The following is an 18,314-nucleotide window of genomic DNA, read 5'->3' as shown; positions in this document are numbered from 1 at the left end:
CATGAAAAGTAAATGGAAGGCAGATGTTGCCCGCTCTGCCTGCAGTTCCCAATCTATATAATCTGCACTATGTTACAAATATGTTCCTTAATATATGTTATCCAAATATGTGTGGATTCTTTATGCCAAATATGTTGTCTATTCTGTTTGTTAATTTATACAACATGTTCCTTTTTAACATGTTCATTCTTATTCTCCTGTACTTAGTCTGCTGTATATCGGTGCATTTGAAAAAGTCACAGACCTCGTGCCCCCACCTTTGTTAGTCGTGAGACTCCGCCCTCTGATACTGTCTCTCTACACTGCGAATCTCTGCTCATTCGAGACTTGCCTCTCCTCTGCTTCACAACCAAGCACTGTATTATGGTCCCTCACGGCCCGAAAATTGAGAACAGATGTTTGGCTCTCTGCCCAGAAAATAGAAAAGGGAAAAAAAGAAAAAAGAAAGAGAGAAAAAAAAGATTTACATCGTGTTGTACTCCAAACAGGCATTAAATCCGTCCATTATGCCGACAACTAAATTCTATGAAGGCCGCAGTGAAAATTCTAGCTATTGCACAACGTGAATTCAACCCGATCATTACAACAACGTGATCGGTTTAAACTCATTACAACAACACCAGCCTAGACACTACAGCAACCTTCCCTTAACATAAACACAGAGAGTCATTAGTTACCTCAAATCTGTCTCCTTCCCACAGGTTCAGATCACACAAGATCCCCCAGAGGAAAGGTACTTAATATGTGCTAACGATACTCACACACGTATCTTAGTCTCAGAGTTTCTACCTCTTGAGTAACACACACACACAGTCCCAGCGCCGCTCACACACGCAACGCCAGTCTCAGCACACCAGGGGGGTCACTCCCTGTCATTAAACAGTGCCCCAAAAAATATATATATATACGAGTCAGCTATAGCGTGACCGCAATATCTCACTTCAGGGTCACTACCTACAGAGCTGAGTGCATTCACAGAGCTGAGAGGTTCACCACGCAAACCATAGAGCTGAGTGAATCACCTGATTGGATCACAGAGCTGAAAGGTCACTCACATATGTCACTTAAACACACACACACACACAGAGTCACACCTCTGTCACAATTAATCACATACGCACACACACACAGAGTCACCCCTCTGTCACAATTAATATGTGAGATTCCCACGGTCTCACTTCAAATAAGTCCCTCAACAGGTTATTCAAAACCGGCTAAGTTCTCACAATTCCCTCTGCCTTAAAAATTTAAACCAGATGTCTTCCCTTCTCTATGCCCAGAATTAGCGTGCCTCTGGACACAGAAAAAGAAATAGACTGAGACCGAGCACAGAATAGAGTTACGCACCACCCAAATACAAGTACACTTAGTTTGTCTAACAGTCCTTTAAAGAAAAGAAAAAACTATTCATCCGAACTTTACAGCCTGTGCCGCCACTCATTAGATTATTTTTTAAGCATGAGCGCTCAGCCTCAGGAGACCCAGCCAGCAGTATCTTAAACTAACGAGAAATTAATTCCTCACCTTCTATGCCGGCAAAAATGCTGTAAAGGTCCCCGAAGGCCGGACACCCAAGGTGTTTTCCAGTTGCTAGCTTGCCAATTGTTGTAGAGTGCTGACTTTATGCTATATAGGATAATAATCAGGACTGAAGATAGACGGCACAGGACAGGTCGGATGAACAGGAGGAAGAATGTTTATTACAACACAAGAGTAAACCACCAAAAATCCTACATGTCATCGTATGGAGGCAATATTTATACTCTCATTCTTTGGCATGTTTGCAATTATAGAAGGGTTACTTCTAACTGGTCAAGTTCGGTGAGAGTGTAGGTGTGTCTAATAATTGTATTATGGCCAATTTCCTATTCAAAACTGCGCACTTATTGAACTTTTCTTGGCCGGTCTATTGTTTTTTTCCCAAAACCGGTTCAGTCTGGACTTCTGCAAGCTCCTCTGTGTGAGTTTATCTGAGGCCACAGGCCGAGTTCATGAACAAAGGCATATTCAGAAATATCCCTTTCACCCCTCCTGGTCCACTCTGTCAGTTTGCTCAGAGGATATAAATATATAGGATGGGATGATATACTAATGACCTGTATCCATAAAGGTGTAATCTATTTTATGTAGGATGTGCATTATATGGCAGTCTGCCACCATCTGGCATGTTAGTAATGAGTGTTGTTTTTATACTCATTCATTCAGTCATGTGAAGTATTGACAGTCATTATTACATATAAATCACTAGTACACAAATATCATTAGTACATATATGTGGTAGGTACATATGAGTAGTACATAGTCATGGCATTGCCATGAAAGGGAGGAATGTGGTGGCAGACTGCCATATAATGCATATCCTACATAAAATAGATTACACCTTTATGGATACAGGTCATTAGTATATCATCCCATGTCACATATATATTTATATCCTCTGAGCAAACTGACAGAGTGGACCAGGAGGGGTGAAAGGGATATTTCTGAATATGCCTTTGTTCATGAACTCGGCCTGTGGCCTCAGATAAACTCACACAGAGGAGCTTGCAGAAGTCCAGACTGAGCCGGTTTTGGGAAAAAACAATAGACCGGCCAAGAAAAGTTCAATAAGTGCGCAGTTTTGAATAGGAAATTGGCCATAATACAATTATTAGACACACCTACACTCTCACCGAACTTGACCAGTTAGATGTAACCCTCCTATAATTGCAAACATGCCAAAGAATGAGAGTATAAATATTGCCTCCATACAATGACATGTAGGATTTTTGGTGGTTTACTCTTGTGTTGTAATAAACATTCTTCCTCCTGTTCATCTGACCTGTCCTGTGCCGTCTATCTTCAGTCCTGATTATTATCCTATATAGCATAAAGTCAGCACTCTACAACACCACTTGAGCACCACAGATATCACAAATTCTTCTATGAAAGGGAGACATCGAGAGGCTTCGTATCAGACTTTTATCATCACTTACTTATGTCTTCGTATGAAATCCTCCCCCTAGACTCAGTCTGGAGGAGGGATATACCAGACTTGGAAGTCGATTTTGATTGGCAAGAAGTCTGGGCAAACGTTCGACTAGCGTCACGCAACCCAGATCATCAACAGATTAATCTTAATTATATTCATAGGACTTACCTGACTCCTATAAGATTGAACCGAATGGGGCTTAAACAAGACTCTCTATGCTCCTTGTGTCTAAGGGGTGATATCGGTACATTTATACATATGTACTAGGAATGCCCCCCTGTTAAGATATTCTGGGAAGAAGTAACCACGCAATTATCAGAATTTTTATTTCTGACCATACCTGTACTGCCTTCTGTATTGTTGTTGAATGATGTTTCTCAGTTAGCAGCCTCTTTACAGCTAATGAGACTAATTTTGTCCGGTCTTACGGCTGCTAAAAAGCTGATAGCATCACGCTGGATTCAACCGGATAAAATGTGCCGGAAGGTATGGGTTCTTACCTATCTCGATGTGATTTATCTAGAGATATCTACAGCAAGAATTGTAGGTGTCAATGAAGCCAGCATTGCAATCTGGTTAGAAGTGGTGGAGAGAATAAAGGTTAGCATATGAATTGTAATCCTTGGTTAGAAACGAAATAATGGATGGATTATCCAAGGGGGGTCCTGAGGGGGGGGAAGAAGAGCGAGAAAGAGCATATGTATGTATTGTATTGTATTGCAAGTATTATGTATATATCTCGTAAACTACATTTATATTGATTAAAATACTGGAATGTATAGTCCTGTGATTTATTGTGGATATTTACTGTTAATGCTTGTGTGTCTAGTTTTATGTCATGTCAAAAAATAATAATAAAAAAAATGTGTTCACAAAAAAACAATGTGCAATACCGGCCAGATCCTCTTAAGGGCGCTATCACGCTACTGCAATGTGCTCTGTGGGCGAACGGATCAGTCTCTTTGTTTTCTTTCAACAGAGATTTGAGTAGCACAATTCTGGATCTGCAGCCTGTAGCTTGGATTACGTTTCGAATCGCATATTTCACCATGCAATAAGGGGATTTATCATCAGCCAATGGACATATCGATCTACCAGATGGCGATCGATAACGGGGAAATGCTCGGGGGGATCCCACCGGCTCATGGTAAGATCTTTTTCACGTAAATTACAGCCCGATCAGAGCTTGCTATGATACTCAACCAGCCGACCAGCGTATGTGGCTACTTAGACGAACACGGTTATTGGTAATCAATAATAATAAACAACGTCCCCCAACCCCCCCCCCCTTTCATGCATAGGTCTTGGTAAAATGGCTTTGAGCTGGTTTAAAAACTATCTATCTGAAAGAACTCAGTGTGTTTCAGTAGAAGATTATACCTCAGCTGCTCTTACTGTAAACAAAGGTGTTCCACAAGGTTCTATTTTGGCCCCTGTCTTATTTTCCATCTTTATAAATGAACTAGGAAATGGGATAAACCCAGCACGTTTTCATTTATACGCCGATGATACAGTTGTTTACACAGTGGCTTCCTCTTTAACTCAGGCCATAGAGCTTCTACAGGATGCTTTTAATACACTACAACACTCCTTGCTAAGGCTAAGACTGGTCCTTAATGCAAAAAAGACCAAGTACATGACCTTCTCTCGCTCTCGAGCTAATACAGCTGTCCCCCCGATTCTGACACTGGAAGGGACATGCCTTGACAAAGTAGCATCCTATAAATATCTGGGCATATGGATTGATGAAAAGATGGCCTTTGATGTTCATATTGGGAACCTACTGAGAAAACTTAGACCTAAACTGGGCTTTTTCTTCCGGTTAAAGAAATGTTTCCCGTCTGAAGCCAGGAAGAGAATTGTGCAGAGTTCCTTTCTGCCTGTATTAGACTATGACGATGTAATCTATATGCATGCTCCTTCCTCCCTGCTTAAAAAGCTGGATTCTGCGTACCATACTGCCATACGTTTTGTAACAGGTGCAGGCTCTCGCACCCACCACTGCACTTTGTATCAGTCATTAGGATGGTCCTCTGTGTACCAAAGAAGACAATCACACATGTTGATTTTTATCCTTAAGTCATTGCTAGGTAAGCTGCCCTTATATATCTCCAGACTTCTGTCCTTTTATACTTGCTTTTTTAATACCAGACGAGCAGCAAATGGGATGCTGTTAAATGTTCCTTTGATGCAGTCAGAGCTTGGTAAAGCTGCATTCTCCCACTATGCTCCCTTTTTATGGAATACGCAGCAAGTGAAACTTTGTCTACCGGCACTTCCTACTGTGAATGCTTTTAAAGGTATGCTACGATTAGCCCTTTATGAAACATGTAACTGTTTTACCTGATGCTATTGTTGATGTGATTATGCTCCTTGCCACTGCACAAATGACCCTCTGTATTTATATTTGAATTGTATGTTTTTTGTTTAATGCCCTGTTTTATGTTGAAACTTGTTGTGTGCTGTGTTGGTCAGGACTCCCTGGAAGAAGAGATCTTGTATCTCAATGGGACATTCCTGGATAAATAAATAAATAAATAAATAAATAAATAAATAAATAAATAAATAAATAAATAAATAAATAAATAAATAAATAAATAAATAAATAAATAAATAAATAAATAAATAAATAAATAAATAAATAAATAAATAAATAAATAAATAAATAAATAAATAAATAAATAAATAAATAAATAAATAAATAAATAAATAAATAAATAAATAAATAAATAAATAAATAAATAAATAAATAAATAAATAAATAAATAAATAAATAAATAAATAAATAAATAAATAAATAAATAAATAAATAAATAAATAAATAAATAAATAAATAAATAAATAAATAAATAAATAAATAAATAAATAAATAAATAAATAAATAAATAAATAAATAAATAAATAAATAAATAAATAAATAAATAAATAAATAAATAAATAAATAAATAAATAAATAAATAAATAAATAAATAAATAAATAAATAAATAAATAAATAAATAAATAAATAAATAAATAAATAAATAAATAAATAAATAAATAAATAAATAAAATACATGCTTTGGGATCATCCGGATCATATGCAGTTTGAGTTATTTCTGTAGCATCTGTAAAACGGAAATGCCATTGGATATAACGTTAGCAGCTATTAGCTCTATAACTAGCCTTCCAGAAAATATCCTATACCAAATCCGCTATAAAGCTTATATTCACAGCGCTATAAAATGAGAACCTATTGATGCATTTTTTTTTCTTTAAGCCATTTTGAAGGGACGGTTTATGCACTCAATTGACAATGAGAATGGACAGATAACAATACTATAAAGTATAGATTTAGCTGTACAAAAAGCCACATGTTTGTTTACAAAAGCTGGCCCTCAACCATTATATTAGACGGGCCCCAGTGGTCGCGAAAGTGTTAAAGGCTAAAGGTAGAAACCATGCCTCATGAACATATTATTGTTGCCCCATAGCCATTTCTGTCAACAGGTTATGGGCCCAGATCACGCAGGGGCAAAATAATAAGGGTAGCAAGTTTAGCTGAAATATAGGCTAGTTTAGCGCCGGGAGCACCGCGTGGCTAAAGGCTATACCAACAGAGCTAAAGCTACGCCTACCATCAAAAAGGAGGATGGCGACCAAGGGAAGGAGCAAATGGCCCTCATTCAATGGAAAGGCAGAGGACTATGAGCTCTGGGAAGAGCGCATGTTATGCTGCATGCACAGTGTGGGACTGAAGACGACAATCTTGGCGGCCCCCACGGGAGACCTGACGGCGGAAGCACAAGCCCTGGACGACAAGCATAATGCAGACGCATACTGTGAGTTAGCACCACTGCTCGACGACACAAGCGTGGGGCTGATATTCCGCAACTCAAGGACAAAGGCAGAGAAAGCCTGTAAGTGTTGAGAGAACATTATATCGGGCAAGGAAGACCCCTAGTCGTGTCCCTCTACATAACACTAACAGCACTGAAGAAGGGGCACACAGAGACTGTGACCGAATACAACATCAGAGCTGAGCAGATCATTACGGTGTTGAAGAGTGCAGGAGAAGCACCAAGCGATGGGCTAATGATGGCGATGGTGATGAGGGGACTACCGGAGCTGTACAAACCGTTCACACTGCTGGTAACACACCACGCAGCTGGGAAAGTTCAAGGCCAAGTTAGGAAATTTCGAGGCCTCAGAAGATATCCACCCAGCCGCCGCGGAGGCGGGAGAGAGGGTGCTGAAGGCCCGAGCGACGCAGAGGGAGAAGACCAGGCCCACGACGGAGCTGGCATGTTGGCGATGCGGAGAAAAAGGCCATCGGAAAAGTCACTGCACAAAGACTGTTTGGTGTAGCTTCTGCAAATCCACGGGGCACACAGACAGAGTGTGCATGAAGAAACGTGACCAGAGCGCGTGGTATGCACATGGACAAGATGGCGGCAGTGGACAAGATGGCGGCGACGGTGGACATGAGACGAATCGAGACGACGCCCGGAGAGTAGCGGGACAAGAAGACTTCATCTTCGGGGCGCAGACAGCGTACGTCACCAGGCCAACGCAGCTGCAGCAGGCCCAAAGGAAGGGACTGATCGTGGACACAGGTGCGTCGTCTCACGTCATCAACGACAGGAGTCGGTTCAAGAACTTTGACAACACTTTCGACCCGGAGAGACACAGCATGGATCTGGCAGACGGGAAGAGCTGGCGCAAGAGAGAGGAGACGCACAGGTATGCCTCATAGACAGTGAGGGGCGTCAGTGTACAGTGACGTTAAAGATCGCTCTCTACGTACCCTCGTTCCCACAAGAACTATTCTCTGTAATAACTGCTACTGCGAACGGTGCCAAAGTATTCTTCAATGAAGGTAAACATTTTCTTGTAGAGCCTGACGGTACGCGATTTAACATAAAGGTGTACAAGAGAATGTATTATCTACAAACAGAGTGTAATGACAACGACAAGTGTAATAATAATAATAAGTGTAACGTGACTGTCAGTCACGATATTCAGACATGGCATGAGATTATGGGTCATTGTAATTACGAGGATTTACTGAAACTGCAAGCAGTGACAGAAGGCATGCACATTGAAGGTGAAAAGCGTAGACCTGACAGAGAATGTGTAGTGTGCATAAAGGGGAAGTTTACTCAATCGAGAAACAGAAATCCCACAGAAAAAGTAAAGGTACCACTTGCGCTAGTTAACACAGATCTAGCCGCTCCAGTAAGCAACGAGTCCATAGGAGGCTTTAGATATGTACATTCTTTTACAGATGTGTGTACAGGGGCAGTGTTTGTTTACTTTCTCAAAGCAAAGAGTGACACACTCCAGGCCACGGAGAAATTCCTTGCAGATGTAGCCCCTTATAGTAACATAAGATGCTTGAGGTCCGACAACGGAATGACAGTACACTTACCAGCATTGACACTGTTATGGTTTGTATAGCGACCCCAATAGCACAACACAAGACCGGTATGAGAGTTAGCCAAAAACAGGGCATTATTTATTTCACAGGGAAAAAAGGGAGCACTGACCCTTTAAGGGTGAAATACACTAGAGTCCATGAACAACAAAAAATGCAGCGCTGGCCCTTTAAAGGGTGACCGAAAAAACATCCAGGACATCACGGAAATGTTCAAGTAGTCAAGAGACTCACCAGGCAAAGGTGCCGACAGGGAACTTGAAAAACGAGGACCGCACGGAAGCAGGGAATATCCACAGGAGCATGGCGGTGCTCACACAGGGAAATCCACAGGAGCATGAACGTCCCAGCAGGAAAACGGCGCCGACGTCTCACACTGGGGACGCGGCAGTAGGTGGTAGGATGTCGATGGCACGACGTCTCACGCCGGAGACGCGGCAGTAGATGGTGGCAACAAGATGACCTGGCAATGAGTGGAAGGCAGTCGGCAGTCTTTGTAGTCTCCCGAGGAGCTAATTACCAACCACTCACAGGTGCGTGAAGTAGAAAAGCGGAACGCCCCCTCTTTAGGCAGCATGCAGTCCTCTCCAGCCCTCACAGTACCCCCCCCCCCCCTCCACGGGAGCCACCTGGCGACCAGCCAGGCCCGTAGGGGCAGGAACGCTGGAAAAGAAATTCAGAGAGGCACCAGGGAAACTGACCTTGCTAGCTGAAGGGGCAGTCCTAGCAGTGGGGAACAAGGGATTAGCCGACAGGGCGGCTCCAGGAAAACTGACCTTGCTAGCTGAAGGGGCAGTCCTAGCAGTGGGGAACAGGGTAGCTATCTGGGCATGCTAGCTACAGGGCCTATGCTAGCTGTAACGCTACATTAGCATAGAGGCTGCGCTAGCTGCCGGAGCTAAGCTAGCAGACAGGGCTGGACTAGCATGATAACACATGGGGTTAGCTGCAGGGCCTAAGATAGCAGACGGCTGGACTAGCTGAGGAAGCCGGTTAGCTGCAGGGGCTAAGCTAGCAGACGGCTGGACTAGCTGAGGAAGCCGGTTAGCTGCATGGGCTAAGCTAGCAGACGGCTGGACTAGCTGAGGAAGCCAGTTAGCTGCAGGGGCTCTCTCATACACTGTCTGTGCCGGCTGGGGTCGTCGACTGGCCAGGTAATACTGTTATGGTTTGTATAGCGACCCCAATAGCACAACACAAGACAGGTATGAGAGTTAGCCAAAAACAGGGCATTATTTATTTCACAGGGAAAAAAGGGAGCACTGACCCTTTAAGGGTAAAATACACTAGAGTCCATGAACAACAAAAAATGCAGCGCTGGCCCTTTAAAGGGTGACCGAAAAAACATCCAGGACATCACGGAAATGTTCAGGTAGTCAAGAGACTCACCAGGCAAAGGTGCTGACAGGGAACTTGAAAAACGAGGACCGCACGGAAGCGGTGATCACACAGGGAATATCCACAGGAGCATGGCGGTGCTCACACAGGGAAATCCACAAGAGCTTGAAAACGTCCCAGCAGGAAAACGGCGCCGACGTCTCACACTGGGGACGCGGCAGTAGATGGTGGCAACAAGATGACCTGGCAATGAGTGGAAGGCAGTCGGCAGTCTTTGTAGTCTCCCGAGGAGCTAATTACCAACCACTCACAGGTGCGTGAAGTAGAAAAGCGGCACGCCCCCTCGTTGGGCAGCATGCAGTCCTCTCCAGCCCTCACAATTGATTACTGCTACAGAGTAGTCAGTGGAGTACCTCAGACCTTTAAAGAGGTCATAGTGTCCCCTGAATCAAGTAAATGGGAGAGAGCAATGGATGAGGAGATGAGGTCCCTAGAGGACAACCACACCTTTACTCTAACCAAGTTACCAGAGGGCAGACAGACAGTTGGAGGGAAATGGGTGTACTCAATCAAGGAGGGTATTGAAGGCCACGACAAGTACAAAGCGAGATTTGTAGCTAAGGGTTACAGTCAGAGGGAGGGGAAGGGGATAGACTACGGTGAAACATTACAAAGCGAGATTTGTAGCTAAGGGTTACAGTCAGAGGGAGGGGATAGACTACGGTGAAACATTCTCCCCCACAGCCAATCTGACCAGTGTAAGGGTAGTGATGCAGAAAGCAGCTGGTGAGGACAATTTGATTTTACATCAGATGGATGTGAAGACAGCCTATCTGCACGCACCCATAGATAGGGAGATATATATGGAACAACCTGAAGGTTACGAAAAGAAAGGAGAGAAGCTAGTGTGTACGCTAGAAAAATCCATTTACGGCCTGAAACAGTCTGGGCGAAATTGGAACGAGATGCTTCATACATGTCTCATTGAAGATCACTTCCTACAGAACCCAGTAGACCCCTGTGTTGACTCAAGGGAGTCAAAAGAGTCAGGAAAAGTGATAATCGTCATTTGGGTGGATGATTTGATCATCGCAGCAGACAACACTAGAAACCTAGAACAGGTGAAAGGTATGCTCTCCACCAGATTCAAAATGAAAGACCTTGGAAGGTTAAAGCATTTTCTAGGCATGGACAGTCTGCCAGTTGTGTAAAAATAGCCCAGAAGAGATATGTGGAAAAGATCCTGAAACGTTTTGACATGCAAGAATGTAGAACAAGGGAAACACCATGTGATCAAAAACTAAACTACCAGGAGGATGCTCAGAAACTGACAGATGTAAAAATGTACAGAGAGAGGGGAGCTCCAGTAGCTCACCACGTACCGCGAGTGCTATTTCAGCGCCGTGGACAACCGTGCTCGTCACGGATCTGGGGCTGAGCGCGTTCGAATCCCGGACGGCAGCCGTGCCTTTCCCAGAGTGTCTCCCCCCCCATCTGAACCCTTTCAGCCTGCTTCTGTCGGTCGAGCTTGACCAAGTATAAATGCGATAAACGTATAAAAGAGCCAGGGAAATGGCCAAAGTTTAAAAAAAAAAAAAATGTACAGAGAAGCTGTGGGTAGCCTCATTTATTTGACAACATGTACTCGCCCTGACCTATGTTTTGTAGTGAGTAAATTGTCACAGCATTTTGCTGACCCCACAGAGGAGCACTGAATTACAGCAAAACACGTTTTTCATTATCTCAAAGGTACAGCAGATAAACAGCTTTGTTTCAGAAAGAGCAGCGAAGGCTTAGGGCTTAAAGCCTACAGTGATGCAGACTGGGCAGCTGACACCACAGATAGAAGAAGTACGACAGGATATTGTGTGAGTTTGAACACAAACAGCTCACTGGTTTCATGGAAAACAAAGAAGCAGCCCACAGTGGCACTATCAACTTGTGAAGCCGAATATATGGCTCTAGCTATGACAATACAGGAATGTATTTATCTTTAAACAACTGCTCAAATGAATGGATACCTATGTATATAAGAAAACTGTTGTTTATGAAGACAACCAGGGAACCATTGCAATCGCAAGAAACCCTGTGTGCCGACAGAAGTGTAAACATGTGGATATAAAATACCATTTCATCAGATCTGTCATCAGAGAAGAAAGGATGACACTTGTTTACTGTCCTACAGACGACATGATTGCAGATGCTATGACGAAGCCTGCTTCCAAACTGAAATTGAAAAGATTTGCAGAGGTCATGTTTGGTGTGTAAATATTGCCTGTTATGTAGTATTGACTGCCATATTCTTTTTGATTTTCTGAACTGTATTATTTTCTGAAATTGTTTTTGAAGAAGTTGTACAGTGTACTAGACAACCCTAAGTGGGAGTGTTAAAGTTAGAGGTTATATATGATTGCTAGTAACTGAGTAACTGTCTAACTATGCATAACTGTTTCCACTGGAGGGCGCTATAGGCGGAGCTGTTAATGTTACCGCCAGGCAGAGGGTATATAAGCTGATGCCGACTCCCCCTCTGTCTCTTCCCACCTACTCATGTGCTGCTGTTGTGAAATGTAAATAATAAACCACGCTGATTAAAAGCTAAAGATAGAAACCATGCCTCATGAACATATTAGTTTGGTGTAGTAGTGGTTAACACTGTTGCCTCACAGCAAGAAGGTCCAGGGTTCGATTCCCACTTGGGGACCAGGTTTCCATGATGCCAGGTACCCAGGGCCCTATTCCCCGTACCTGGCTAACTGAGTTAGCCGGATAATTTTCAGCATAGCTTGACTTAAGCCAGACCTTTCTGTTCCCCAAAGTCGGATTTTCTAAATCACCATGGTAACAGATCAGAAAGTTTGAACCTGGTCCGGAGCAGGGTTAAGTTCAGTTAGCTGGATGAACCATGGCCACGCCCTCGCAAAGAAATGCCAGCTCGCTTCCTGAAATATTTCTCACAGTCTAGATCCCATTATACCATTCTAAATTATGTTTTTGTGCTTCGTTTTCCTAGAGGGGGCTTTTGAAATGTAAAATAATAGACCTAAATGCTAATAAATCATATTCAGCCTATAGATTTACTTTGTCCTAAATAAAATAATGCACGTCATATACGGCGCTCGGAGTCGCGATACACACTGCATGTGGTTATTTTAATAACGGCGCATTGCAAATGTGAATCCCGCTGGGATATTTTTAATGAATGTAACCTATCGGCCGTTTGGCTCTGATTAGTTTCATATATTCTCTGCTGTAGATTTGCTTAACAGAGCGCCCGGATTGTGTTTCATTCAAGCATAAAATTGAAGTGTCTATGCGTGGATTGTAGTCTTTAGTGGATTATGAATTACGAGGAATCTGAGGATTGTTGAATTGTATCATCACTCACACGTTATTGTGATATTGTAACTGGGATTAAAATGTCTGATGAGATGCGCTGTTTGACGGATTTTTAGCAATTGAATGAGCCGTTGACGTCACATTAATGCATTTGAGAAAATGCATTTATCTGTTCAAGCACTGTTTTCTGATGATGAACATGCGTCACTGGTATAAACCAAAGGTTAATCAATTCAATGCATATGGATTATGTCCGAAACAGATTAAAACCTGATTAATAGTAAAACTGTATAGCCGGCTCCAAGCCTCTCTGTTATTTCGGGGGTCGCGCCTTGAAAATTGTTACCTAAGCCGAGCGCATACAGTGCAGATATCCTCATAAGCATCTATTAATTCTTATCAATTAGATACTCTTTGGGCTTGTTTGTATCTACTTATTCTGAAAGAGTTTAACTAATTATTTTTCCTAGCAATAGATCTCATTCGATTATTCATTCCATTAAGCCTACTGCCATCAGGCACATTTAAAGAAATATAATCTGATTGATTGGGGTAATGAGGGATTTAACATTAGCCTATAGATTATGCATTTAACTTGTCTGCGAGGCTATTGAGCCGTATTTGTACCCATTCTGCAATATGTTAATAATGTTTTAAATCAATCAATCAATCAATGCCGTTAGAAAATCAGGATTTCTGCGATCGTCGATCGACACCTGCTGTCTTTTCAGCTGAGGCGGCCGCGCGCACTTATCCTGAGTATCAAGTCTGGTTAGAATTAACGAGACTGAATCCACCTTCGAGGAACAGGGAAAGCGCAGATTCAAACATCAGGTTAATTGAATCTGGATAATGGGACTTTTGATCGACTTAGTTGAACCAGGTACAGGGAATAGGGCCCAGGTGGGGTATCTCCCAGGCCTTTCTGTGTGGAGTTTGCATGTTCTCCCCGTGCTCGCAAGGGTTTCCCCCCCGATAAGATAAACCCAATGGAAAAACATGCACAACAACAGATCGCTAACGCTGTGGTGTCCTTGACGAAGACGGACAGGAGCACTTGGATTGGTCCCCGGGGCGCGGCTCACGTTGACGCCCTATCTGCTCCCGGCTGCCCATGGGGGGAAGGACGACGGGATGGGTCAAGCGCAGAGACTCAATCGCATCGGCGACTGAGGAAAGACAATGCATGTGTGTGTGTGTGTATCCCGGTGTGTGTGTGCCGCTCCAATTGCATGTCCAGTTCGTTGCATGCCGAATAAAGACCCCCGTAAAGAGGTCCTGCATTATTATTATTATTATTATTATTATTATTATTATTATTATTATTATTATTATTATTATTATTATTATTATTATTATTATTATTATTATTTTTTTTTTTTTTTTTTTTTTTTTTTTTTGTGACCAACTTTTTATTTTGTCTTTTTTTTAAAACAAGTTCAGAGGAAGGACATTCACATCAGCATTTCATATTAATTCACACAGTGGCATAAAAAGTGTCTTTTCAGTATAGATTGTCCGTCAGTATATTCATATACTGTGTAGCCTGCCTGTTGCAGTTGTGACAGTCTTTTCCTCCGTTTTGGCGGTCCTGTGGCTGCGAGACAGCCCAGGTCGCTTCTTAACCCCACTCCCAGCCCCCCGGGTTTGCATAGACATTTTAGGAGAGGGGGAAACCTTGATGCATATGTATAGGATACTCTTAATTAGAAAAGAAATCATAATTATGTTTGTTAGATAACCAAGTAATAGGGAAAAATACAATACAATTTAGAAACAACCACAACAAATTATAGCAGTAAACAGAAAAGGAAAAGATAAATGGAAAAGATAAATGGAAACAACAGCAACATGATTTTTGTTCATTCTCTGGTGTCAAGGTACAAGTGTTCAACCTAGTGGAGTACTGATTTTACCTTCTGGGCCGCAGTAAGTAATATTTGGATCGATTCTGTCCTTGCTCCCTGTGCTCTAGCACTGGATGCCTCTAATCTCAATACTTCGTAGAAGGACAGTTTCCAACGGTAAATATTGAGACTATGGGGTGGTTTCCATCTCATTACGAGCATTTTCTTTGCTGCCGTTAAACCGGCCAGAAACACTCTCTTTTTGTGAGGTGTTAATTTTAGAGATGAATCATCATTTAATAATAAAATGTGTGGCAAACAAGGTATGTTTATCTCCGTTATATTAGTGAGAAATAATGCAACCTTGGCCCAAAAAGCGAGCACTCCCGGACATTCCCACATCATATGTATGTATGTTCCTATAACTTTTTGCGGACATAAAGCACATAGAGGACTTTGTAATATTTTTATTTGACAGAGTTTCCTGGGTGACAGATAAAATCTTTGTATCATTTTGTAATGAGTTAATTGGTTATTATAATTACGAGAGGTTAGTGGAATATTATCCCATACATTCTGCCAATTTATGCAGGCATTGTAATTCTTTAAATCTATGTTCCAGACAGTGGTATTACCTGTAGTTCTGTTTAGTTTTCCTTGTATTTTATTATATAACCCAGAAACAAAACCATTTTTAACATTTATGCCATTCACTATATTCATTAAAGGGTGACCTGGTAAAGGCTGATTCCATGGGACACCATAAGTGCGCATTGCAGTGCGTAACTGTAAATAAAAAAAGAAGGATGTACTAGGGACATTATAGATTTGTTTGAGCTCTTGAAATGATCTGAGACCGTATTCACTGTATATGTCAGATAGTTTGTGAATATCTTGTCTTTGCCAATTGGGAAATGTAGCTGGTTTCTCTCCCAACAGTAAGAAGTTATTATTATTATTATTATTATTATTATTATTATTATTATTATTATTATTATTATTATTATTATTATTATTATTATTATTATTATTATTATTATTATTATTATTATTATTATTATTATTATTATTATTATTATTATTATTATTATTATTATTATTATTATTATTATTATTATTATTATTATTATTATTATTATTATTATTATTATTATTATTATTATTATTATTATTATTATTATTATTATTATTATTATATTATTATTGTCGCCCCATAGCCATTTCTGTCAACAATTTCACTGATGCTTGTCATTAGTTTGATAAGAATTATGGGTGCCCCCTCTTGGTGATCATGGGCATGTGTGCATTGTGGAGAATGCCTCTCAGTTTTCCTTTCAGCCTTTCACTACTAGTGTTGTTTTTGAAACATTGCAATCCATTGATACCTGGAAATCAACAGGAGAGGATAAATTGGATCCTTTTTTCTCAGCCAAGCTGCTCCATTAAGTAAAGAGTATATAACACAGGGCTGCAATTTTACAGTTTTGGCCTATTTTATTTTATAATTATATTCCATTGTACTTCTATTTTAATTTAGTTTATATTCCATTTTATTTTATTCTACCTATTATTTTATTCTACCTTAATTGTCTGTCCGTTAATGTTGCACCAAACGTCCAAATACAATTATTTGTATGTGTTAACTACTTGGCAATAAAGACCTTTCTGATTCTGATTCTGATATAATATTTTTTTGGTTAACAGGCATAGTTCCTAGTAGGCTACTCGGAAAATGGCTCCTTCTATAAGTGGAGGTAGAAGTGACCAAAATAACTGAAAGCATTTCTCTCATAATTCTGTATTTAGTCCAAACCAATCTGGTTTCAGAGCAAATCATAGCACAATCTCAGTCACTACTTAATTTTGAATGGTATTTTGATATATTTTGGTATATCTTGTTTTTATCAAATATTGCAGCGTCCTACAATGTCAATGTTGCACTTAGGCCATGTTACGATTTTGACAAAATGTCTGTGAATTTTCAGCCCTACTTGACTGAATGTTTTTCAAAAGGACTAAAGTAATACAACAATTTAACAGGTTTTACAGTAAATTAATCTAATGATTACAAACATATTTACAACCCTGAATCAACCTTTGGGAGCCAGTGGGAATGTAAGAGAGAGTGAGGCTCATTCATGCCCAGATTTTTCCAACTGGTCTGCAACTTTCCTGTCAATAGCCTCTATACTGCACACTATTTGGCTCATTCAGTATAGTTCTGTCTCTGAGGAATCCAATTCAAAGATGGTACCCGAGATGATCATTTGAAATGCCCTTCTGAACCATTTGTAAAAGAATGCATATATCAAAGGGTTCACAGTAGAATTGAAATAACCCACCCACACAAGAGTTTCGAACAACATTGGTGAAGTGGAGTAACTAACAAAGGGATCAATGATGTTACAGACAAAAAACGGAGTCCAGAAAGACAGAAACACCCCCATGATAATAGCAAGTGTTTTGGTGGCTTTTCTCTGAGATGTATTATACACTACTCTCGCGGAGCTCTGACAGCTTGCATTCTGGATACTATGTGCTTGTCTCTGAGCCACCAGGAAGATCCGCAGGTAGATGCCCAGCATTATGATTCCTGGGATGTAAAAGGAAAGAATCGATGAGAGAGTACTCGATAATCCACTCTGAAACAGAACACACCCTCCCTCACACGCAACGTGATTATAGTAAAACTCTTCGATGCCCAAAATATTGAGCTTGAGAAAGATCATTCCGAAGCCCACAATGGCAGAAACACCCCAGCTGACCAGTATCATGATCAGGGCGGTGTGGACAGTCATTTTAGTTCTATACAGCAGGGGATGACACACTGCATAATATCTATCAATAGAAATGAAAGACAGATTCAGAATGGAGGCAGTGCACAGCAGGACGTCAGCGCTCATGTATAATTTGCAGAACACATCCCCAAAATACCAACAAGTCTCCACACATCGAATCATGCCAGGAAACATGACCACGGCCCCCAGAAGGAGGTCCGACATCCCTAGTGAGAGGATCAGGTAGTTGGTTGGTGTATGGAGCTGTTTGAAATGAGAAACCGTGACAATGACCAGAAGGTTTCCACACACAGTTAAAGAAATCATGGCCCCCATGACCACGTAGAGTGCGATGCGAATGTACAAAGGATAGACGGTCCTGATGCAGGAACCGTTTCTGGACTCGTAACAGAGTGGTGCCTCCATTTATCTGAAAAGGAAAGTGAAGAATAAAGTAGAACAAATAAAAAGAAACAGTATATCTAAGTATATTTTCCGAAGATATACATTGGATACTTGTATATTCAGGGCTGAGAGCAGCTGTAGACTATGATGTCAAGCAGGTCCTCAGACATCCCACTGTAATTAACAATTAAAACAATGATTAAGACACAAACTACCAGCCAAC

General features: G+C 41.1%; 1 protein-coding gene across 1 annotated transcript; it reads right to left on the bottom strand.

The window, feature by feature from the left end:
• Positions 1–17,119: 17,119 nt before the first annotated feature.
• On the bottom strand, positions 17,120–18,112 carry LOC311223841 (trace amine-associated receptor 1-like; the record flags this gene model as incomplete). The annotated part of the gene is made up of 1 exon (XM_084308605.1): positions 17,120–18,112. One exon carries the CDS (start codon positions 18,110–18,112, stop codon positions 17,120–17,122), a length of 993 nt encoding a protein of 330 aa, XP_084164731.1.
• Between the last annotated feature and the right edge of the window lie 202 nt (positions 18,113–18,314).

Source organism: Notolepis coatsorum, assembly GCF_963971535.1.
Source record: "Notolepis coatsorum genome assembly, chromosome: 1".
Lineage (NCBI taxonomy): Eukaryota > Metazoa > Chordata > Actinopteri > Aulopiformes > Paralepididae > Notolepis > Notolepis coatsorum.
Note: the sequence above shows the minus strand (reverse complement) of the source record. Positions and strands in the feature narration are given on the sequence as shown.